This window comes from Pleuronectes platessa, chromosome 16, assembly GCF_947347685.1.
Source record: "Pleuronectes platessa chromosome 16, fPlePla1.1, whole genome shotgun sequence".
NCBI lineage: Eukaryota > Metazoa > Chordata > Actinopteri > Pleuronectiformes > Pleuronectidae > Pleuronectes > Pleuronectes platessa.
Genome location: NC_070641.1, coordinates 12,646,495 through 12,672,538, shown reverse-complemented (window position 1 = coordinate 12,672,538; position 26,044 = coordinate 12,646,495). Strand labels below are relative to the sequence as shown.

Here is a 26,044-nt window from a genome sequence, read left to right as displayed (position 1 = left end):
TTGCACTACTGGAGGCCCACAATCACAGGAGTCTACATCTTCCTGACTGCTGCACTATAATGTCAAAGCATTGGACACTGCATGGTTCAATTATTTATTAAAGCAAAATGCGTAACTCTAAATCATTTAATCATTTATTGGGACTTTGGATGTTGAAATATGACTCAATTCCAGATAACCTTTGTAAACACTGCAATAAACAAATGTCCTGTTTTGCTGATCCATTGGTACCAGGATCCCTGATTCGTGGCTCTATTTGGCAGACGACCTGATACCCTTAAATGCCCCCCACTGCTGAGAGTGCAATCCCAGCTGGAGATGCAGAAGCTGCTGCTGAGCTCAGGCTGCCATCTGGTGGCAGGGAGGATGAACGTATGGTCTCGGAGAATACTTTTTCACAAACTGTTTTTTTAGTTGCAATCCAATACGTTTTTCTTCCTCCAGATCTGGTGTCGACTTGACTCAAGGCACAAGCCTATTTTTTTTACATAACTTTTTTTTGTGAAGTTGCGCTCTTAGACAAAAAGTATTCACACACTTTGGATGAAAAATTATTTTAATTTTCAAGATGATAAAAATAATTCTGTGAACTCTGTAAACCATTGCATAACTGTAGTGTAACAAGTGAACATGGGTTGACAAACTAGTTATACACTACAGAAATTATGCAGTACACAATCCTCGATGTAAAAAATGAAAACAAAATCTAGTATTCTAAGACTTGCACCAATTTTTGTGTCACAACACAAAAGAATATCAATATACCAACAGAATAATGTTGACGATTATCAGAGAATTTCCTACATATCCATACAGCTTGTCACAAAATAAGGGAGTTGTTTCTTAATCTATCTATAAATAATCTCTAAACTCACTGACATTGATAAATCCATGAAATGCAGTTTCCTCAGATATAACACATTTTTTATTCAATCGCTGTATTACCCTGAGAAAAATACATTTCTGTCCTTATATTTCCTCATTATGCTGACAAATAGAAACTTGAAAACTTGCATCTGTTTTAGTTCTAATAAATTGTATTGAATAGCAGTTCACAACTAGATGCTACATCATAAAGATTTAACTGCGCTCCATAATATCCAGTGACCCATTCATTGAATATCTAATTTAGAACAATACATTCAATCTATCAGGGCTTCAAAAGTTAAAATAACATTTCTAATGACATTTTCTGAAGCTTATGGAACAGCTGGTTCCACTTTCAGATCATTTAGTATTTTACTTAATTTGAACAGTTCATACACCATAATCATATACATGTACAGGATTGCATAAATCTTCAGGCTCCATTTTCATTATATTAAAATCAAAAAGATGACACAACAACTAACAATAATGCAAAATAGTTTAAACTATTCCAATGCAGAGAATAATGATACATCTTTTACAGTTCATTTACAAGAGTCTTCCTATTTGGTGCTTTTTCCTCACAGTTGAGTTTTTGGTGCCAAATAACGAATTGAGATCAAAACTGTGACTTCGGTGGTAAGGTTTTTATTTGTTTTATTGGTATGGCAAATACAGACTGAGAGAGACAATTATCAGTCAATTAAAGTGGCCCGAATGCCGAAGATCACTTAGCAATCACATTGTGGTCCAAAAAATGTTGTAAGGCACTGGAATTTTGATTCTAATTCAACACATTTATATTGAATCATGCAACTGACAACAGATGCTGCCTCAGATATATTCTTTTGATACCAAACAACATTGTGTAATTATTAAAAAGGCACAGATGTACTTCAAAGTGTAATTGGTCCGTTAGACATAAATTTAACGAATCTGAAATATGGACAGAAATGTAAGCTGTGCTTACCAATGTTTTTTTTTAGAAAACTTGAATTAGGGTAAGTAGACCACTAGAGATAAAGGGCTAGAAAACAAATTACCATCATAACAACTGAGTTTTAATTATGTCTGTATCTGCCATTGATTTTTGCCACAATCATCATTTCACAAAAAGAAAATAGATATTTTGGACCACTTCTTTCAGAAATGGAGAACAAAGGGTCAGCTAAAAAGAAAGCACCTTACAGTCAGGCCCATCATAACAGCATATAATGCATAAATGTCCAATTTCCAAAAGTGATCGAGATCATCTACTTAAGTGAAGTCAACAAACAAAATGAACTTCAAAACAGTACTGTAGTGAAGTTTATATGGCCACTTCAGAAGCACAAATGTCATTCACCTTTGACATTCCTTCAACGGTTAAACCGACACAGGATCCTGGTTAAGGTCAGCATGTGCGAGCCACTATTGCACATATCTGCCATAAATGTCAAAGTATACCTAACACAATCTCAAATGAAAAATAGAGATTTTGTGAGGATCTGACCCATGCATTTTTGTTCTAATGTGTATCAACGCACTATAGTAACTTTAGAGAGAAAAAAAGACGCCATTAATTACTGTTAATGAACCACATATCCATTTAAGGTACTAGGTGATCACTTATTAAAAAGAGAACAAAATTCAATTTTAGGTTTCTAACTGAAATAAAAGTAATGATGAAATGTAGTACAAAAGAAATAATGATAGTACAGGTCTTTGGTAAAACTGCAAAAATTGGGCTTGAGTCCATTAATGTTAGAAGAAAAACCCATTGGCATAGTCCTGTTGCGTACACACCAAGAGGATATTATGTCATACTGAATGAAATATTAAAGTAAAAATCAATCTAAAACAGAATTCCTGCCACACACAATGCTGGACTTTGTCTTGTTTTCATCTGCACAACCTCATTCAGATCTTTCTAATACCGTAGCTACTATTTTGAATGCTGTTCAAGGATAATTTTTCTCTCTAGAATACATATTTGGTTCATTTTTAGATTTTCACCCCTCAACATCATTACAAGAAAAGAAATAGACCAGGGGACTCTGTGAAATTAGCTCTGATTTCACACTTCTATCCAGCATATGGGGGGGGGGGGAATCTCACAAAAATGCACCAACTTTCAAACAAATGAAAAAAAAGGGGGCAATCTACAGTAGTAGAGGTCTGTGACATCAGTCTGTGACATGTAATTTACAAAAGTACTGAAACTTCGATTTAAATGGAATTTACAAATGAACAATTCAATCAAATAAAGGTTAAGTCAAGTTAAATGCAGTAGACAGATTATTTCATATTTCTGAAATCTGACCTGTGGATGCACGATAACATTCAAACATCTAAATGTGTCACTAGAAGTTACATTAATACATTTTCCAGTAGCAGCGAAGCTTGCAGAAATTATTAAGCTTTTACTACACCAAAAATAAGTCAATACAAATATTCTGGCAGTGACACAGTGCAAACTTTTTTTTCTTTTTTTTTGTAGCTGGTTAAAATATCGCATAACATGCAATACCAGAAGTGTTTAGCCTGCCTTTTATGCTGAAATATTATAATGAAAATGCTAAAATACCATAACCTTTCTTGATATTTTTTCTCTGAGTTGCTTAATTGTCATTTATGTGGATGTAAACAATGCATTATACCATATTTTTCTAAGTAGCAAAAGGTGTACCTGGAAATAAATGTTTCTCTATTGAATTTAAAGCAAGAATAAAAAGATTTTTTTTAAACACAGTAGAAGGTCATTTCAATTAGAGGAACCTAAGCACGACTCCTAAGCAAAAATCGCACTGACAATTTGACTACAGAATTCTTCATTCGCTGCAGAAATATTACAATTAAACTAACCAAAGTTACCCAACTGTTTAAAAAGCTCCTTTTATATATGTTGATATACAAATCCACATGTTCTATGTTTGCATACTCCCAAACGTTAAAACCTAATTTCCAAAGAATGAAGCTGCACCGAAAGAGCACCACGACTGAGGAATGAGTGTGTGGGTGGTCGGAGGATAGAGGGGAGGTTGATCTCTAAGGGTGAAGTCAGGACACAGGCACTGACTACATTTGTTTTCAATTATCTTCTGCAGAAATACTTGATGGGAATTGACAATAACACTGGCATATTTGGATATATATTTATATATTGTATAAATATATATATGTGTGTGTGCGTGTATATATATATACATATACACACATGTCGACACTTCTGCTAAGTTAAACAAGACACATTTTGTAGAAACCTGCGCACAAGCTTCAACTAGTTGCGTTTGCTTTGAAAACTCTATACACATCCTTTTCAACTAAGGCAAGGCACTTTAGAGTTAGAGGCCGATATGTTCTAGACAAAGTCAAGAGGCTAGATTCCTACTAAAAAAAGAAATCACCATTTCAGGATTTAAGCAAATACAATACATGCTTCTCTAGTGGCTAGGCTATATAAATCTCTACAAAACAAAACTAACTGATTGAATAACAGCCTTAACATGGAGCATGTGCCTTACTAATATTACAGCTGCTGGTTATGCCTAAAATGCATTTTAAATTTGCACTTATTTGATTGAAATTTTATAAATCTAACTATGAAAGTAGAAACTATTTAAGTACTTTTTTCTATGAAATCTTAATATGTAGAACCATGCCATGATTTAACAATAGGAAACATGAAATATTAAAGTTATGTTTCACAGTACACACAGACATTGCTTCAGACATTAGCTTATATAGAAAAAACGTATAAAACTAAAAAAAAAGAAAAAATACAAAGAATACCTACAAAGCAGCTTAAAGCAAAAATTCTATATACCCTTTAATAAAGTCCCAGGTCAACAAAGTGCTTTAATAAGAAATCAAGCTTCTTCAGAAAAGTTGGTCAAAAAACAAGGATTCTTGACTGTTGCATTAAGTGTTAAAGGAAAAATTAGGGTTTAACAAAACGTGGCTTTACTTAAAGAGGAATACTGCAAAGTTACAACACCCAGGTTTAGTTGTTTCCCTTCGTTCGATTTACTGCCGCTGATTTAAAGACACAGGTATTTGTTCAACACTAATAACATTTTTCAAATCTGCATATTAGGTCTATATTGTTGGACAAAGATTACATTGAATACAAGAATATAAGTGAGCTAATTCCCTAGAGCATTGAGCATTTAAACTTGTGCTCTCTGATACAATGACCTTGATCAATGCCCTATTTCACAATTACCAGTTCTAGAAGCTCCCTGCTCAAAGAAATGGTGCAAATACAAATTGTTTTCTTATAATGCAAGGCAAATTGGGCTATAAAAATATAGGGTTTCTGAATTGAGTATGAGTCACATTCCTCTTTAATTAAAGAAAAAAAATCAGCTCTGAGTTTTTGCTCATTTTATGTTAAACATCACCACAGTAGTTCGCAACTAACGATTTCCTTGCATTTGAGCGTCCCAAACTGGAACAGCACTGCTTATTATGGTTTTAGTGACTGTTTTTTTTAAAGATCCAGACTGAATTATAATTTGTCCAGCAAACTCTGCTATATCCATTTCACATGTTTTCCTTCCTTCACATACACATTCACAAGTACATAATTACTGAAACCTTTGATTGGTTTCATACACATTTCCACAGGATTTTCTGTAAAAGTTCTTAAGTGCATTAATGATCGATTAACAGCGAGACATGTGGTCACTCATTATTGCCTTTGTGTATTCAACTTTTACGTTTATTGGGCCTGATGGCATTTTATGTATTTGTAATTTTGAATGGAGGTCTGCGACTGCCCTCTGTTCGCCCTAAATATCTTTATAGCACAATGTGAAGAAAATCAAAAGTCAGAATCATGACTGAAGAATTAAGAAAGGGCCCTTTAAATTGAGTGCATGCTGTCTGGTTGTCACATAAAATGAGCAAAAGGTGCAATGATTGAAGTCCCTGGACATATTCTGACTTCTAATGCCATTTGTTTTGTCATTTAAACATATTTTTCTTCCAAATGAATTGAATCACTGCATGAAACAGACATAACTATTTAGAAAGTGTACTTAATATCTATTAGTAGTTTTTCAAAAGGGCTAATTCTTTAAATAGTACCTTATGTTATTAAACATCACCACTTCAATATCTTTGTTCTACAGTAGGGACATTCTGTTTTACTAGGTGCACAGTTCTCACATAGCACATAATGTTGGCAAGGCTGCAGAACAATGCAACGATCATGCTTTTGGCAAACTATACATTTCTTTGACTGAAGCTGATATATAACCTGTTGGGGGAGAAAAGAACGAATATCAGCTGCAACTTAAGGAAAACACAGTTCATGCAGACCTTTAAAATTCGCATGCTCGATGGCAAAAACCTAGCTCTGGATGACGGTTTGAGAAAACTGTGGTGATGCTACAAATGAAATGCTGAGTATGATCTATTCTTTCTTACCCCGTCTATAAGGTCTAGGTCATTACGCAGCTGAGTCTGGATGGAGTGAAGCTTTGACAAGGAGAGCTTGTCCAGCTCTCCGTAGCTACGCAGAAGAGGTGTCCCCGGGGTGCGACAGAGCACATCAAAGTCCCTGTGGAGTTCTTTCAACTTGCACTCGGTTTCCTCCCATTTCTGTTCTGACATCTGCCGCTCTGCCTCAGCCGTCTTTGCTTGTTCCTTTGCTTCGCGAGCTTCTTTCTGACACGCCTCACAGGCCTGGAAGAAAGAGAAGTCTTGTGATTTGCTAAATTAAATCTCTCAGTCTATGAAAAGGGAATAAAAATTAGATACACTATGGCATGTCTTGCAACAAGCATTCATTTATAGAGGCCCATTTTCAATTTAACCTCTGGTTGTAGGCGTGTAAATTTAAATATTTATCACTTAATAAAGTTTGTAATTTTCTACATCTGGAACAGGGATTTCTTCATATGCAAGACAGCAAGGTTTCTGACCCTTTGGTTTGGTTGCATTTGTGATGGCAAACATGAGTCATCGAGGAAAAACCAGAGAGACATAGTCCTCTACTGGCAATGAGAAAATAGTCATCTGCTTTTTCCTTTTAATATCTACCAACTATGGAGTAAAGACGTAGTACACTCACTTGTTTGACCTGCACCCAGGCCTCCTCCCATTGTTTGATCTTCCTCTTGGCCTCGTCTAGCTCTCTGAAAAGGCGGGCCAGATCAGCGCCGCTGGTTATGGAGGGGAGGCTGCTGAAAACTGGAGACGGACTCGGGGAAAAGCTGCCACTGACAAAGTCCCAAATGTTGCTGGCACCTCCATTTAAGCCTAGGTGAGTAATAAGTTGAAATAACACAAAAAAAGTTAGTGTGCAACTTTAGAACAATTTCATTTAGTGCAGTTTCTCTGTAAAACTTTTTTTCTGACTGAATCAAAATCCCCAAAGCAATCACACACACACACACACACACACGCTTTCCTTGTCACTTGGAGCCAGACGTCTGATGCTATCAGCTTACCCAAAGAGTTCTGGGAGGAGGAGGTGGGTGTTCCCAGGAGGCCAAGCTCTTGTTTGGCTAGCATGTTGGAAGGTTGATTCTGCTGTGACACTGCCGCTGACAGGAGGGACTGAGATAGGGACTGGGAGAGGGAGCTCATCGGGGAGGTGGAGAGCGATGACGAGGAATTGAAAGAGGACGATCGAGCCAGGGAGCCGGGAATGTTAACGGGAGCTGAACCAACAAGCATTCTGTGACCTGTGGGGGACAAACAAGATGCTTTCAAAATAAGATGAGATTGTTTGTTGTTGAATGGTTAATCAACTGGTAGTGCTTCAATGAGCTACGGGTCCTTACTTGCCAACCCAATACTGTGGTCTTGCTCCTCTAACTCCTTATCAAGAGATGCAACATTGATGTCACAAAAATTGAGGTCGAGAGCAGATCCTGAGGGAAAACCAAACACATTCCAATGACCACAGGAAACAGTGGTAGCAGTCAGCTTGACCAGTTTAACTTTGGTTTTGCGTGTGACCAACCTATGACAGACTCCACCGTGTTGCTCCCTGGATAGAAAGGAGTGGCTTTTGCATTCATTGTTGATAAGGTGGTGGGTGAAGAACTATCTGATCCAATACTAGAGGCCAGGCTGGATGTTATACTGGAGGTAAAGCTTGATGCCAAAGGGTTTACCACAGAGAATACAGTGTTCTGTATCTAAAGGTGGAGCACAGCAGGCATTTGTTGTTAATTACAGTTGAGGGTTTCAAACTAAATAAAAAAACTATATATATTAAAAATAGAACATCACTATCATCACTATGTATCACACAAAAAGAAAACAAACCAAACCTGTTTTTCTTGGTCCATGAATCTTTGATCCATCTGCCCCTTGTTCTTAATCTAAAGAAGGAACAAATGACAATGAAACAGCACATTTCAGAGACATGAATCTAAGTTCAACAACCAAACAGTTAAAATGACTTTAAGGCATTTTCACTTCCCCACACAGAGCTTACTGTGACTTGGTGAAAGGCCAGATTTTCAGTAGTTCTTGTTATTGTGATAATTATCGTTCAAAATTTTTTACTATGAATGGGTGGCATCCTTCGGTAATTACAACATCAGGAAGCACATGAAACCTAGACTAAGAGGAATTTTCACTACGAAGCAATAAATACTCCTGTGTGTGAAGTGTGAAAATATTTTGAGGCAGGCCGATTGTAAGATTGTGCTGCTCATGTAGAAAGCATGGAACACAGATTATAAATACATTCTTACGGGCTTTCAAGTCAAATCACTCTGGTATTAACCACTAAATACTTTATAAATCCTTCGTGCCTTCAGTGCTTCCTGTAGATGCTTATTTCAACAACTCTCACAGAGTGAATGATCTCACCACCACAGTCATCAAACCAACTGTGATAATAACGAAATTTAAATACACTGTATGAAGTGTTTCGCACAATAAATTGGCATTAGTTTACAGAGATTATATTATATAATGTTTTCTCAGGAACAAACCTAACACATGAATGGACCAAACAAATAAAATCAATTAAATGACTGAAAGTGATGACATGGCAAATAATGAATGAGAAGTGAATAAAAATACTGACTTCAAACAATTAGTGTGAGGCCCTATGCTGTCACTGTGTTGCATTGGTTCTAAAGCTGAAAAGAGCAGTCTGTGTACCTGATCCTCACGTTCAAAGCCCGGAGCTCTGGGATAGTTAGACGTCAGAGATGAGACACTGGATGTGGTGGACTCTGAACATAAACTACTATTAGTAAAGGATTTGGGCCTGCTGAAGGATCCCACTGGGGATATCAAACTGTCACTTCCTGAGCCTGGCTTTACAGTTGAGCTATTAGAACATGAAACCTGAGAAAGACAAAAATGCACATGATCTTAATAAAACGATGGTCAAAAACATAAAATAAATAAACCAATAATATGAATGGGCAATGAAGGTGATGGCTGCTATGAGAGACATGAGAATATATCTTTGATTGATAACTAAGATATATATATATATAACTGATGAACTCTGTATTAACTGAGTATTCCTCTGAAATGTCACTTTCAAAAAGAAATTGCCTCTGATTTGTAAAGTAATGTGGTAATGCAATGTTAAACAATAACAAGAAATGGTAATGACAAAAAAAACATTATAAAAAAAACGTGCCAACCAAACGGTGTGACTGTGGTAAACAACAACATGTTGTCATGTAAAAGGCTGGATAGCATCAGCTTAATTGTTATTAAGCTGGTTTTGTTTAAAAAGTTTCCTCTCGTCAAAGCGATTCTGACAAATGACCGATTGAAGAACATCTGTAACAACAGAGAAAAAAAACATACACTTCCTAGTTGTCCGTTGCTACTGGTTGCGCTGGTGGTGGAGTTTCCTCCACTGTTCCACTCACTGATTGGACACTCTGAATATTGCTGCGAGCCCAGCTGGGACTGTGAACTCGACTGTATCGCTGTTAGCAATGAACTCATGGTCTCCTCTGTGGAGGGAATTCCTGGAAGGATTTAAAAAAGATGAATATCAAACTTTAGTTCTGTAACAAACCAGGTTTGTATATATTATATATTCTCAAACTCGAAAAGCTTTCACTTACTTTCTACATGTGCAAATGCACAAAAAGGTCCCCGGGGACAGTATCCAGTTTGTCGCATATCATTGCATTTGGTAGATTTGTAGATCTTAGAGAAAGACAAGCAAATCCCAAGACATGGGGATACAAGGTTAAAATTCCTGCCATGGGCTACGAGAGTGAAGCTGCATTGCCATTAGCAGCCAAGACAATAAAACCTCAAATAAAAGGATTCAATTATTTAACAAAAACCCAAATGAAATACTCAGAAATTGTGAAATGTCAACAATAGCGAAGGTGAATGTGATTTTTACCACTTCTTAATTTGACGGGAGGGAAAATACACTCACCTCGGGGTGAAATTGCTGTTCTGTGCGAGAGTGACAATACTGACAACTGTCTCCACTGTCACACTTTGAGGGCTCTCCCCATTCATCACCATGTTTCACGTTTGGGCAAGGGGTTGACCTGTTGGTTACACACAGGACCGGAACTCTTACAGCTGTTTCATAACGTAATACCAAGTGTTATCTTAATGCAAACTGAGTAACATTTTACCTATATTTGAACTTTCGTGGATTTCGTCTTCGATCTCTACTGTTGTGGTAGTGGGGGCAAGCATAGCCTTGTCTGCATAGTCTTGGGGGCTTAGTACACTGATCTGTTTTGTAATTGGCTAAAACAAAGTTGGTATCTGAAAAAAGAGAGAAAGAAGGCACATGGAACAAAGTGTTGAAGTAATTTTCCGAGGTTTAGATCTTTATATTGATTAGGGGTTTGTTTGGTAATGAATGAGACAATAATTTAGGAAGAGCATTCTCACCTTGCCACCGAGGGTCTTCGGTCAGAGTTTTCTCAATCATAGCTTGGCTGGCTAATACACCAGGCTGCAAATCAGGAATACCTTCCCCGGATCCCAACTGTCCATTTTGAAGGGCTTCTTGTGCTTGAATCTCCCTATGCACAGAATAAATAAAGTTATTTGAATCACTTGTTTAGCATAAACAAAAACAAGAAAGAGAGAGATTGGTTCAGTGCCTTTACATTTTGATGACTAGCCTCTCTAAGATCACTAATCACAACTCAATTCGATGATAAAACTGCAGTATTTCATCAAATATTTGTCGTATCTAAATCTCAAAATATTAAATTATAAAAATTCAAAGCACAATACAAAAACAAGTGGCACTGGACCATCACACAGGTGATTTCAATTTTTTTTGAAAATGTATATAGCTGCAATCCAGGTATTGTATTTACATTATTTCAAAATTGGCTGATTAGTTCGATCCATCTTGAGGCTTCTGAGTGAATAAGTTTGGAAGGGGGAAGAGGCGACTATTTGCTGTGTGTGTCACCTGATATCATAGACTGGAGGTCTGAGATCATGTGGCCCATGAGCGAAAGCACAGTGGAGGCCATTCTTCACACAGTGCCCCCGAGCATCTGTCTCATGGATACAAGTGCCTGTCTTGTAATAGCGTAGATGGTACTTGCGCTCTGTGTCACCAGTGGTCCGGTGTAAATAAGGACAGCTGAGGAAGCAAGGAAACAACATATTTAGAATGACATAGAATGAGGTGACGTTATATATATTCATGTTCACTTCAATTTTAGAACGTTTCATATTTTATTAATATACAGACAGGAAAACAGGGCTACGACATTAAAGACCTGCTCCAGACATTTTGTAATGAGCCTGAAAGGATTATAAATTGCAATAAAAGCACATAATTCTTAGCGACAGACATTTTTAAATCAGGCATATTATTCCATTGTAAATACAAGGCTGAGACGCCAGCAATGCCTCGAGAATTGTATCGCCAATAAGGCTTTTGAATAAAGCAAATTTTCTTTTCTTGAGTAGCAACAGTTGCTATAGCAACTGATAAGGTCATACAGAAATAGCTTCCATTGGCAGAGGAGGAATCATAAGGACTATTATTTCTTTTTTTATTTCTATGTGGGGGCAAAATTTCACGCTGCACCATTTTAATCCAGAAATCACACAGAAGGGCAACTACCTTTATATACTACCTGCTCAGAATTATAAGGGCAATAACCCAGCCTTCGCTTTTGAAGATTCACAAGGTCTCTGTACCAAGAGACAGTTAATCAATACTTTTGAAAATGCTTGCAACAAGCTTCTCACAAAATATGATTCTCGCGCGATGACAGAGTTGAAAAGATGCTGTGCACAAAGTTATGGAGACTGTCTGGGCTCATGTAAGAGACAAATAATAGCATATAATTTGGAACTGCAATTTTCTTGGAAATCGTTGTATCATGACACATGCTGCCATTAACCGAAAATAACTGCAGCAATCATGCATCTAACGCTGGAGGGCCGATCCAACCTGTTAAGTAGCCGATCTGTAAGACATATGGATGCAGTCTGGCCAAATAAAGGGTGAGTTTAGTCAGGCATGTTGAAGTGGATGCAGACTATACAGAGAATGTAATAAATGTGCTGCCAAAATCTGCTGTAACAATCCAATTCAGGCAGGAGAACTGAGAGGTAAATACTGCTTCCCCTGCAACGACCAATCAAATCCTATTCTCCTGTGTGAATAGATTGTAAAATAATCAAATCACTCTTGAGCATGCACTCCTCACTTGTGAAAAGAAATACACAGTTTTACATTGCAAAAACACACAGACCTCTGCTGGTGGTCACTTTTAAATAACAGCTCCTGCAACAAAGTGATAACAAGACTGGCAGTTTATATTATAACCTGAGCTAATGCGCCCATGTGTCGAGCTGCAACAATTAGTTGACTGTCGGATGAAAAGTACGTCTATTTCGATAATCACATACTAGTTCTGGTTATATTAAAGTAATATTACAAATTATAAAATTTAATTATTATAAATATAATTATATCTCCAAACTGAGAATTTGAATGATGATGCATATAAGGTGATATTAAACTGAACATTTTGGGGTATAACATGGCATTTTTATGACCCAGAGAACAATACAAAAATCTAGAATATATTATTATATTATAACAGTCCTTTAAACATGTCTGATCTTTTTTTTTAAATCTAGACCCATGAATTATTCTCTGAGAAATAAAAATAATATTTACCCAATTCTCATTCACAATCTGCCTAATAGTTTTAGGGTAAAGCTGCTAACTACCAAACAAAAGCTGATGAAAACATAACCTCCTTGGGTGAAGCATAAATTAGTCTGTCAAACATCATAATAACAACACAGGGTTTCTCTGTGCCCTGCAAACTTTATCTACACGGCAGATGGTCCTTGGCCTGATCAAACATTACTGAACATAGTAGTGCAACACTTTCACCACATGTCAAACTCGCTACACAAAGAAACCAGAGGTCAGAGGTCAAGGCCATTTCAGGTCAGCGAGGAGAGAAACATCTGGAACAGCTAAAGCCTCCTAATGGGCTGCGTCAGTATTCTGCATTTGCAGCGTTCATGAAGCGGACACTGACACCACCGACACTGGGGGGGGGGGACTTACTCGTCTCCATCCGGACAGATGCCTGTGGTCTCGTCGTATTTGGTGCAGTACACGTCGGGGCTGTAGTTGAACGTCCCGTCTCTCCTCCGGATGGGTCGCCTCCGCCGCTGGTTGAGAAAATGCCAGTGAAAGCACGTGAAGGGTCGGTGCTGCGTGCACTTGTGCTGGAGGAACAAGGGGCACTGCTCCGTCCGGAACTCCTTCAAGTATCTGAAACAGATGAGGGGGGAGCAACACGTAGCGTGAGGATCGGTCAGCTCGGCGGTAAACACAGAGAAAAGTTCAGGGCTGCTGTTTTCTGTGGTTCGCTAACGTGAAGAACGCTATTCAGAGACAGCGCTGCGCAAGAATCCCCGCGTAGTGCTGCTGTTGTGCCCGGGAGCGTACGTGTGTTTGTGTGCGTAGCGAGGGGGGGGAACTCAAAAATCAGGCCGAGCTCTTCACAGGCGGACTGGTTAGCGAGTTCCTTGCTAATGGGGTAGCAGCAGCAGCAGCGGCGCGAGTTGACGGCGCAGCGCCCACAACAAACCCGCAACTCGGTGAAAACACGTTTCCGGTACCGAGTGGCGGCTCGCAGGGGCAGCGGGGCGACGCGCTGCGGTGGTCCAGCGCGCAGTGTGTGTCCGACGTGTGACAGGAGGCAGCCACAAAGCCAGGAAAAGCTCCATGTTGTCAACGCACGCACGAGAGTTGAGGAACGCGGCGGAGGCGAGCGCGCGGCTGCACGCGACGAGCAGCGCGGTTTGCTTTCTGCCCCGATCCCCCGCGCTCTGCGGCGGCGGTTCCACTCACGTATAGTGCGAAGGCTTCTCGGTCTGGGGAGACGCGTTGGCCGCCGTTTTCGAAACCGACGGCATTTTCAGTCAAAACAATGGACTGCGCATGCGCCCCGGGATCTGTTGCTCGCGTGCGTGCACGTCCGCCCCGCACGCAAGCGCGACGCAGAACTCCCGAGCAGAGCCGCAAGGGGCGCTGCTCGGCGCCCCCTGCGGCTCGGTGTTCCTCAACTCTCGTACACACACCCTCTCACCTCTGTCTTCCCCCCTCTGAACTAAAACCTTTTTTTAAAAAACATTTGAGACATTACAAATAAAAATACCGAGGTTATGGGTCCACATGCATATCTAGCATTTTCCATATTCCATATTCTCCATTCTATATTTCAATATTTAATTCAAAATATAAGAAATACACGTCTTGACCTTTAATGTAAAGTGCCATGAGATAATATATATTAGGATTTGGTGCTATATAAACAAAATTGAATTGAACGACTGCTACTTATGTCAACATTACCTGTCTATCTATCTACCGCACAAAAAAAGTGTTGTCTTTAAACTATAGTCTTAATTAGTAGCATCATTTACCATATATTGAATTATATTATGCCAATATTATATTCACATTCAAAGCAGATACACAAATCAAATGACTAATTTTTTAATATGATGTAAAATAAAGTTTGTTTGGTTTTGATCTTTTCATACAAAGTTCTTATTTACAAAAACAATACTTAAATGATCTTACCTGAGCTTAAATTTGTCAAATAAAAGGACTCACAGCCAGAGGAGCAATAACTTACAATCAACATATGATCAACAAAAGGCTGGCAGTTATGAAAAACCTCCCCAGCTGCATTAGAAGACAATTAGAACTTAACATTTTAAATACACAGGTTCAACAGCAACTTTAATTATCAGTGACAGAACTGAGTATCTTTTAAGTCGATTAAATTGTAACGTATATATTTATGCCAACATACAATACAATAAATACTTTTTGTGAGGAGTGTCTTCCTTTTGTTTTATACCCTCAAACACCTACAAACTAAAAGGGTCTATAGGTTTTATGTTTTGCAGTCATCAACCCCCCCCTCACATGTTGCATCCTAATTAAGAAAGCGAGTATCTGTGTGTAAATGTGACTTTGTTTAGCTCTGTGAATATCACAGTAAAAGCTAATGAAGGTGAGGGAGAGTGTGGGGGTGGGGGTGGTGTGAAAGGCCTCACGTGGCTTTTCCATGTGAGGCTCTTACAGGTGGTCATGTTCACTTCTAGTTCTAAACCTGGCGACAGGTGTCCGCTAAATGTATGTGCCATTTTCAGTCATATCACATATATGATATAATATAATATGATGCATTGTAGAGTTAGTGATACAATTCTTTTTATAGGTTTTGGAGCTCCCATTTGTTTTTCTTTGTCCTTTTCCAAATTGGACTGATACACGCATCTGTGTTAACCATTATTTCATTTTTATTCAAATTGCCTTAATATCCAAATTTGCAAACAGCCTCCTGGTGTCCGGCTATTTGATAGGGCCGGCCTCATCACCGCTGAAGCACGTCAAACTCCAATCCCCTTTCTTTCCCTCTGAATCTGGAAAAGCTAATTTGTTGTATTCAGCTCTTTTTCCCGTTAGGGTTTTAACTTACTAATGCAATTATAAGTCTAATCCATTATTCAGCTGCTGAGGTCCACTGAGTGCATTTCCTTGTAATTATGCATAAGCCCGGTCTATCCAGTTGTAATTACTTTGACATACCCCACCCCCTGCCCACTTCACCTTCTCTTACGTAAGAAAACGTGGTCACCTTTGTGCGGAAACATTTCGATTCTCCTAAGTTTTTATTGTGTTGCTGCAGGCTTAGAAAGGTTCTCCTCTCTGACCAAAATGCTACATTATCACATATGGATTTTTGAGTTCGATCTCTTACTTTTAACTTATGTATTTGCACTTGATGCCTTTGAGCATCACTGCAGAGATATAATGCACTATCAGCCTGCACTGTTGTTCATGATTTGACCTTTAAATTAATTGATTTAAAAGCTTCCGTATTTGTCTCTAGATTCTATTACCCTCATCATTTGGTTTTGCGACCATGTACATCCCCTTCATTATAAACCACTCTGATTTCATACATGAATGATATAAACAAAAATATACTTTATATTGTGACCTTTTACCAGTCTGTTTTTACGATCAAGTTCATTATTGTGTAGCATCATCCAGTGGAAGCATTGTGGATGTAAGCGAGGGTAAAAGTCACACCCTTTTTCCTTTCAGTGACGTCAGTGGCCACAAACCTTTAACCTCCCTCGGTAGCCTCAGCTGTACACACAGTCCACTGTCAGCCTCTTCTCACAGCATCTCCCTGCTTGGCTCTGTATGTGTGTGCATGTGCGTATGTGTGATGTAAAGATGATCCTGTCCTTCTCCCTTTGGGTTTGAACTTGGTGGGCCTGGGCTCTGATGCAGGTGTTGACAGCTCAGATCATGTTGTTACCCACCTTTCCTCTTGTTGGCGTGGCTTTGTTAGAAACGGTTTCTGTTAACAAAAGATTTTAGCCACCAAATATCCTGCAAATCCACACACAAACATACAAACATACAAACTTAAACCTGTCTTTGTGAGAAGAAAAACATGGCTGAGTGGCAGTTTGCATGGTGAGGATATGGGACACGAATTTGTGTAATGGAAACATCACGTGAAAGAATCTTTAGTAACATGCACCGCAACAAGTTTGGCATTTTTTTGCAGACCTCTAATAAACAATCACTCAATCTATCCCCAGTGCTGCTTTCCCAGGCTGCTGGGTCGGTTACAGCTGGAATAACAGTTTGTGGTTTGGACTCCTGTTTCTCCCAGTCACGCCATTATCTCTGGCTGCCTCATGCACAAGCACCGCACAGGCTCACCACAGGCTGGCAATACACAGACTTTATATATGGAATGAGCTTCAGCCGAGGCATGACTGTGTATTTCTGTATTCTTCTAGTCAATACAAAAAAAAAAACACCCTCATTTATTGAATATCCCTGAAGCACAGAAGCTGTTCTAGATGATAATGTCTGGTTTGCAAAAAATATAAATGACAAAATCAATATTATTCTAATGTTTTTATATTTGAGTATAGAAGGATGAATGGAGGCACGACTGAATGAGAATAAAAAAAAAAAAGGATTATGACAAAAAAAGAATTTATAATGTTTGTCCTGATGGATCAACAAATAAAGAGGCTGTAAAACTTTATGACAATGACTTTATCCAGTCAGGCCTCTCATAGGTTACGATTCAAACATGTTAATACTGCACCTGTGTAGCCTGGTGATGTGCATTTCATGAACCTGTGATTAATGCGTTCATACACATCTTCGTGCAGCCAAACACACTTGAATCAAGAGAGTCTGCTTGATGACTTAGTGGATGACAAATGTTAGTTTTTGTATTTCAAAGAATTAGTTGAACCAGTTCACAGTCAGATAAATAGGCCACAAATGTGCAGATGAAGACTTTTTCTTGTAATCTATTTCTTCGCAGGCCCATTACCTTCATCCAGCTTTTGCCATTTATTGCCGTTAATTATCAGTGTAAAATATGTTAAGAAAGTTAAGAAAAGAAGATTTAAGCTGCTTCACGTTATCAACATCGAATGATATGTTTAGTCCGTCTCATCCACTCCAGGCGAAACAACACCTGCCTCTTCGCTCCGCACCGTCATGCAAACGGGATCTGACAACTGGGGTAATAACTCAGCCATCTTTGAAATGAGCACTCACCGATTCCCACATTACCGCAAGATATGAATCTCCCAAAAATGGCATCACATATTTATACCCATAACTCACCTCATAGCTTGACCACAATTTGAAATACAACAAGTAAGAAATAAAGGGTGCATCACCCTTTAAATATATCATACAGTATAAGCGTCCTTGAAACCTGTGAAAGGTGCTATACAAATGTAAGATATTATTATTATTATTATATAACCTCTTAAACCCTTGTGTAGAAAACCGATTTGAATTATCTTTATCTAAAAAAATCTCAATTTTTGTTGTTATTGGAATTGAATAACAAATTTCTCGGTAAATTCCTAGAAAATGTAGCATTTTCTTTATTATCAAATAGAGAAGCACATTTGTGAACATTTGATTGCATTGTCAAAAGATTGTTTGATATACAATGATGCCATTTGTTTTGCAATCAGAGTAAAATAAAAGTGTCAAAAAAGTACAAAGTAGCCGGTCCTGTATTGTATTCAAATTTGTTCCTTATCTATGATATCCTGAACTAATATTGTTTATCTTGAAAAAAGCCACTTTTGTTGATTTTAACTTCATGCAGATACACAAAGGTTTCACCTGAAATGACCCTTGTCTTGCAGCTAAAATGGACGTCCTGATTAGATTTTATATGACGCATTATTTCCTCTCAGTATGTTGTTTTTGCGTTCGACGTTTCTAACACAGACCCGCACAATGTTCTGGAAGATTTATAGGAGAGGTCACTCATGTAAAATGTTCCATTACTGTCTGTCTCACACACTTACACCGTTCCTCTTCTTCTGAGGCTCTATGCATAAGTTACATCTGCACACAGGCTGTGCTCCTGGGGTGGATGCTGACATTTTGCTGGCATTTCACTTGTTGTTGCCTGCCTTTCCAAACTTGCTAACTCTTTGAAGCAATAACACACCAACTCCAATTAAAGAAAGCAGTCCAGGATGCGGATAAACATGAAAATTGCTTTTAGTACTGTATGTGCATTGTTATCTACTTGAAAAGATACACACATTGAGTCATTGTCATCCTTTGAGTGCACATTCCTGATGCTTTTGTTGTTTTGTTCAGAAAGTGAGCAGGTTAACTGAGTCACTATGAGAAAAAGCTAATCAACAGCAGAAAGAAATCTGAGGTCATATTTCACCCTAGTTGATATAACACGTTGATATTCTGTGGCCTCAGTTTCACAACGGTTGTCCCTCTTCTAAGCAGTCACACCTCTGACACCCCACTCCTGACAGGGAGGTGTATATCAAGGCTGTGGCGGCAGAAGCGGCTGACTACTGACCAGCTGGCCTTCTGCTTAATGAAGAGCCGCAGCTTGTCTCTGAAGGTCTCTCCTAGAAAGCTGTAGATAATGGGGTTGAGGCAGCTGTTGGAGAAAGCTGCCAGGTTAACAATGTGGCCTGTGAGCGGGTAGTCATGCCACAGGGTGGTAGCAGTCCTCTGCGATGGGTCAGCTGTGCCCTGCAGCAGCTGGATGCTGATGAAGGCGTTCTCTGGCAGCCAGCAGATGAAGAACACCAGAACCACCACCACGATCATGCGCAGGGCTTTCTGCCGCCGTGCCCACAGGCCGCGGTGCTTCTGGGCCCTCATGAGGATGCGTACAATCAGAGAGTAGCACAGACCAATGATGGAGAAGGGCACCAAAAAGCCAATGGTCACCTCCAGCCACTGGATCTCAACAACGTTGGCAAAGCAGAAGTGCACCTCACCCCTGTGCTGGGTCTGCACAATGGTGAAGGGGAGCAGGGTGGCCAGGATGGAGGCCATCCAGATTAGGCCACAGCTGAGCTTGGCATGCTGCATAGTCCTCAGCGGGCTGCTGCTTATGGAGCCAGCCAAGGCTATGTAGCGGTCAAAGCTCATCCACGTGAGGAAGAAGATGCTGCTGTACATGTTGACTTGGAGGAAAAGGGACATGAAGGTGCAGAGGACGGCGTAGTCGTAATACTTCTCGTTCAGATTGAAGACCTCGATGAGGGAATCCGCCACCAGGATGAGGTCGGCCAACGCCAGGTTGACGAAGTAAAGGTCAGGGATGGTCATCTTCTCTCTGTGGGTCAGGTTGACCACCAGGATTAAGATGTTACCAATAAATCCAATAGGAAAGAGGAGGATGGTGTACAGGCAGGAGAGGAAGAGACCAATCGTGTAAGAGTGGTAGGTGTTTGAGCTTTCAGTCAGATCTGTCGTGTTGTGTTCATAGGAAGAGTTCAGTTGTTCTGTCCTGTTCACATATATCCAGACCAGAGAGGTTGTCTGCACTTCCATACTGACTGTGGTTGCACTGTCTTGAATCATAGCCCACATCTAAGTCACCTGTAGCTGCTACATCATCGGACCAGGTTGGTTCCCAGTTGTGTCTCTTTAAAGGGTAAATCATCTATGCTGCGTTGACATGCTGACACACGTCAGATGAGGGGGGCAGAAACATTTACGGCCCGTCTGACTCCATCCTGTCGTCAAGGTTCATCTACCAAAAGATTCCTGACACACCCGAAAGGCACCTCCATGGCTTAAAAAACGGCTCTGTCCTTTTTGATACGACGACTCACATTGTTCACGCCGTACCAAACTTTTGACCTGAGATTAAAAGGTGGGTTTTTTTCTCCTCTTTTGAGTCATCTCATTTGAGTGCTGCTTTGTCTCTCCAGGTCCACGTGCATCTTTATTCAGCGAGACACGGCCAGAGACGCTGCTGCTGTGACACCTGAGCTGTGGAGAGGAGGGGAGGAAGATAAAGAGGACATGGGAGAGAATTAGGTGTCGAAACTTGAAGAAAAAAAAAATCCATCTCGTTGTTTGCATTCAAATCAGAATAAAAATAGCAGCTTGCACTCGTTTTAAATCTGTTGAAATGTTAAACAACAGGTATGAGAATTACAGCTTTACTCTGGGGAGTTATTTAAAGGGATTTGAAATGACATGGAACACAACTAACTGAGCACATTAACATTCAAGCTTTGGACTTAAACAGATGCATTGAAATTCCATCTTAGAAATCCTCAGCCAATCTGCGCTCACTAAAACTGGGCTTGATGACTATTAATTACTCAGATGAAAAAAAAAATTGCCTTTAAAAATTTAACAGACCTCTGAGACCTGCGGAACACACAACAAGTTTCTCTTGCATATAAGGCAAAAATCCATGTGTTGTATTAACATTATAAACGTCCTCTTCCACCATCATGAGGCCCCAGAGAACCCAGAGTTTCCCCTGTGCTATAAGACTGAGGTCTGGTTGACAAACATGACTGACACACACGTTCACAGACCCAAGGGTTTTACTCCGACCACAGTAAACAGCTTGCAATATTAATGTATTCCTATTAACAGCTGTCTTCACAGCAGCAGATCAGCACGTGTACAACATGTGTACACATGAGAGTCCAAGTCGATAAGATAATGTACAGTTAACAGAAAAATACTGGAAACATATCTGCTGTAGTTTTGAAATTTTGAAATTATATTCTTCAGTAAATAAATCATGTATATATGTTGGTATATTTGACAGCATGAGAAACGTAATGATTTTTCCTTTTTAATGTTCAGAGTGAAAGAAAATCCAACAAAAAAACAATAAACTTTAAGGATTAAAATTGTTTTATGACCCAACAAAGTAATATTTTATTAGTAATTCATGACATTCATGTTATTCAAGTATTCATTATTATTCAGTGCCTATTAATTTGGGTCAAATTATTATCTTTATATCGATCTATGGTCTATTCCTATAGGATACATGGATCCTGAGCTGCCCTCCTCTCTGGATCTTTTGTAAGACACCTTTTAAAACAATTCTTTTTGCTCTGAGCATGTTTACGTCTGCACTTTTTTCTTCTTTCTTTTTTCAATGAGAACTAAGATCATGTAAACAAGCTCTCTGACAAACCACAGACACCCACATGCAATGATACATGATAAAGAGCTAGTGGATGCTAGTTGAGGACATCATATACCGTTCATTATCCAACTGGAATCATAATACAAGCGTGAATTCCCCATCTACACCTTTCAAACTATATAGAATAATAAATAAGTATAAAGTGAATCTATGAGTTGTTTTTATTTTACTGTTAACTGTCCTTGACATTAAGTACAAATAAAACACATAAGCAAAACATTATGACCACAAATAATGACAGTGACGGGAAAACCCAAAACAGCACTTACTTAGAAACAATTGTTATTTGCTGCTGTTCCATGATGTCCGGTGCAGAAGTCAGGGAACCAGTGGTGTGTACGTCCCAAATGCAGGCTTCTCTTCTGCACCACCTGCTGTTTGGCCCAACCCTGTCTGGACAAGGAGAGGAGGAGGAGGAGGGCGGGAGGGACGGAGACGCAAAAGATGATCTGTCACCCGGAGACTGTCACCATGTTTCGTCAGATTCCCCCCCTTTTTCTCTGCCTCTTCTCTCCTTCGATGTCCACTGAGCGTCTACAAAGATCCAGGAACTGAACTGGCATGAGTTGACAATTTTTAAGAAAAAGTAAAGTTTGGACGGCAAAGGAACAAATACAATGTGTTGTCATGGAAACCACTCATTCTTTCTTGCAGCATTTGTTCACCTGCAGGTTGAGCAGCTCTTACTCTTAAGCACCGTGAAAACACACTGCACGTAGCCTTTCTTAGTTTTTCCAACAATATATTTGTAAAAGAGTTTTTCCTACTGATCTGTATCGACTGTCGATTATCCACATACAAGGAAAGACACTGCTCCTTGCTTGTTTAGTGTTCATCCTCAATGCAACAATTACATTTAGCTAAGGTAGAAAAAACTGGGGGCCTTCACTCTCAATAAGAGGGAAACAGAACAGACCCTGCGCTCCTGGGCAAGGAGTAAGATTAAGATAATTTGAACTAATCTTTGTGTCCAAATTGTGACTATGGAGACCTGTTTGATACGGTGTAAACTGGTGTAGTGTTTCTTTGGATGGAATAAGTGCAGACGCCTTCTATAATTTCAGATATACAGGAACCATCTGCTTTAACAAACATCAGCTGTATAATCTACTGATATAACAGGATATACATCTATATATCTATATATATACATATATATATTTAAACTTCATCCTCAGACAGCCAGAGGGGAGAGGGAAGTCCAGGCTGAAGCTGGAGCACTGTCTGCAGGGATGGGCCTGCTGCAGCTTCAGGGCTTCGAATGTGTCAAATGGAGAGCCATGTGGAGTGGGTGCATGTTTCGCAGAGCAGTGTGTCTGTCACATGATCATGTAGCTCAAGGTTGGACGTGGTGGGCCGACTTCGCGCTTAAATTATTTTAGGATTGATGGATTACAGAAGCAGGCTTTTGTCAAACCCTATTAAACTGTATAAAACCGGCGATTTCATGAGCAACTAATAGAAGATTAGCTATACTGAGCTTGTGTGTGTATAGATTCATACATTTTTTATAAATGGAGTGATACCTATTGGCTAGGTCACACTCAAATATACCTTTATATCATCAACCAATCAAATTTGATTCATATAGCACATATTCACAAATCACAGGGGTCAATAGCTAGCTTCATTTTGCGGAAGCAGGTCGCCACTTGTTGCTGAGTGCAGATGGCACCCAGGCCTCATTTCTCGCAGAAGCTGATTTCGGCGAGTCAGTAAATAGAGCAGCAGATCATCAGCGATGGTCTGAAGGGGCAGATCGGGTCAGAGAGGCAGCTGGTCGCCTTGCTGGCACAATCAAGTTGGAGTTGTTTTTTACAGGAGAGGGGGCAGATGAGAACAAAAAAAAGAAGAGCATAAAAGTTTGAGTGGTCACATAGAGGAAACATTTCTGCCATTTCTCTCAGCTACAGCTGATATCACAGGTTTTCTGTCTGCATCACTTCACACGCATAAGGGGAAAGCGGGAATCAGTCCAGAGGAATTTTTTACGAGAGAAAGAGAGGGGAGAGGAGGAGAGGAAGAAAAGGAGAACAGGGAATCTTAGCTGTATAGTGCCGAATATATTTGACCTCACCTCACCTCAACTGAGGTGAAAATAGTTGTGTCTAATAAATATGTGATAATACTGTTTTAAACCCAGTAGATCACAGACTTATTTCATGAGGCACAAAAAGACACAAAAATAGGCTAAACAGAGGAGTTGTGACATTTTGAAAGTAACTTCAGGGAACTGATTAAGTGCGGTATCACAAGGTTAAGTAAACAGTGAGCCTCATCTGGAAAATGTACTTCCTACGAATGACACACGGCTTTGCAGCTTCTAATCTTGGCTGAAATTATGCATGATGGGAAAGGTTGATACAAACCACTGGAGGAAATAGTTTGAAAGTTGCCTGAAAATATTTCATAGTGACTGTTTGTTCTGTTTTCTGTCTTTTCCTGTCAGAATTATGGATGAAATTGTGAGCGTATAATCTCCTACCTTCTTAACTGGCCTCACTTTCTGCCTTTCACATTATCTCCATGATCTAGATTTACCCACCACACTCGCCACATTCATTCTGCTCAGGGTTGTGAGAGAGGCTGCACTCCCTGCTCGTGTCCACTGGGTGGCCCACTGGCATAAACTGAGAATAACGTTTGGCAAGATGAGGACAAATTCGAATCACTGCACAGGCTCTGGCTGGAACAATGATGTGGTTTCGAGGATGGTTTTCTGCAGCTATAGGCATCAACAGGTGAGAGGTGAAAACATCAATTTGAATGTAGACTTTCAAAGAGGCTGATGGGTAAATAATTGAATTATACGCTAAATGACAGGGAGAATCCAAGCGTTGCATTGGTCTCGGTTTGTTATTATGATCGCCATGAAATCCTACCATAACTGTAAAAACATATCATTATAATAACTCTGCAGTTTTCTCATAAGAAAAGGAGGCTCCTCCACGAAACAACAGCACTTCCCATCCAGTCACATCTAATGAGCGAGACAACATCACCAGTGTTATTAATGGGAAGTTTTGAGGTTTGCCTGCTTGTGGTTGGGGGAGTGAAAGTGGGAGGTCTAATAGGAGGGAGGGTACAACACCCTCATCTGCCTCCACTTACCAGTCGCATGCACTTCTGGCTCAGTCCAACATCTCCCGCAGCCACAACCACAACCTCTGGATGGAACATCCTGCACCATCCAGCTCCTCTGCACTGCTTCCAGGGCCATGTTTGATATTTAGCTGATGCTGGGATTTTATTGTTAGTGTGCATGTTTTTTTTATTTGATTTCTCTGCTCTCCTCTCTGAAGAGCGAACGCCAAGTCTAGCAGACGGGGAGGAAAGGTGGGATTCATTTTCCAAGCATCTGCCCTGCAGGGTCCCCTTGTATCCCCAGAGCTGAAGTGAGATTGTGACTCAAAGATAGACGAACCCTCCTGAAGTCTCTGGGGTGGAGTTTTCAATGATGTCACGCGATAACAATCAGTTCATCAGTGTTTTTTCTTCTTGTCTTTTCCATCTTCCTTACATGATATTTCTACTTTTGTTTTATGAATATTCTTCAATCTCTCGAACACTTTTGTTCACATTGGTTGATTTAAGGATTTATGATTTTACACCAGATGCTTCTCTCCTTCTGACACACTTGCCTGCATATAGATTTCTAGAACACCAACTGTAACCCGCTCTCCTCTTTACATCCTGCAGCCCACATTGAGAAAAACTACGGTGGTCTCGGGCTCTGTGTGTGAAAGCTGGTTGACAGCCAGATAAAACATTTTAAAACCGCAAGCCAACTGTTCTGACTTCATAGGTGGTCTGGTGTTCGATGGTGCATGTGCGACTGGAATTGACCCTCATACTTTTGGTCTGGCGGAACCCCTAAAGGAGAAAAACAACATTAAGACTAATGTAGCACATTAAAAACTGTGCTTTGTCAGCGTTACCCTGTTTCCTCGACAGACGCCTGTATAGTTAAAAGCTTTTTCTGTTTCACTGAGGCTTAAGGGGAGAGTTTATAGAAAAAAATATGAAAACTCACTATTCTCACCACTATGGAGGGGCGGGGGAAGTGTTTTGAGACACAACGCTGATGATGTTTTTTTTCTGTGGTTCTTTTTACGTTTGAAGATGTGGTCGCCATTTTCTTCAATTGTATAGGATTTGGCTTCAAGCTGTTTACACCTGAAACTACA

The 26,044-nt window shown here is 39.7% G+C and overlaps 2 protein-coding genes across 5 annotated transcripts; both read right to left on the bottom strand.

Annotated features, from left to right (window-relative positions):
* Positions 1-538: 538 nt before the first annotated feature.
* Positions 539-14,311, bottom strand: unkl (unk like zinc finger). Of its 4 annotated transcripts, none has more exons than XM_053444465.1 (16): positions 14,174-14,311; positions 13,382-13,591; positions 11,246-11,422; positions 10,711-10,844; positions 10,446-10,581; positions 10,238-10,355; positions 9,912-9,996; positions 9,646-9,812; positions 8,980-9,168; positions 8,136-8,186; positions 7,823-8,000; positions 7,641-7,730; positions 7,305-7,562; positions 6,926-7,113; positions 6,280-6,537; positions 539-6,109 (listed from the first exon to the last, which is right to left on the bottom strand). In XM_053444465.1, exons 1-16 carry the CDS (start codon positions 14,236-14,238, stop codon positions 5,954-5,956), a joined length of 2,460 nt encoding a protein of 819 aa, XP_053300440.1. In that variant the 5' UTR covers positions 14,239-14,311; the 3' UTR covers positions 539-5,953. The 4 variants fall into 4 exon arrangements, with proteins under 4 accessions (XP_053300440.1, XP_053300441.1, XP_053300442.1 ...); XM_053444466.1 differs by having other exon boundaries at positions 7,305-7,541; XM_053444467.1 differs by lacking the exon at positions 8,980-9,168.
* A 4,848-nt stretch (positions 14,312-19,159) lies between these two features.
* On the bottom strand, positions 19,160-20,263 carry gper1 (G protein-coupled estrogen receptor 1). Its single transcript, XM_053444043.1, has one exon. It carries the CDS (start codon positions 20,261-20,263, stop codon positions 19,160-19,162), a length of 1,104 nt encoding a protein of 367 aa, XP_053300018.1.
* Positions 20,264-26,044: the final 5,781 nt, after the last annotated feature.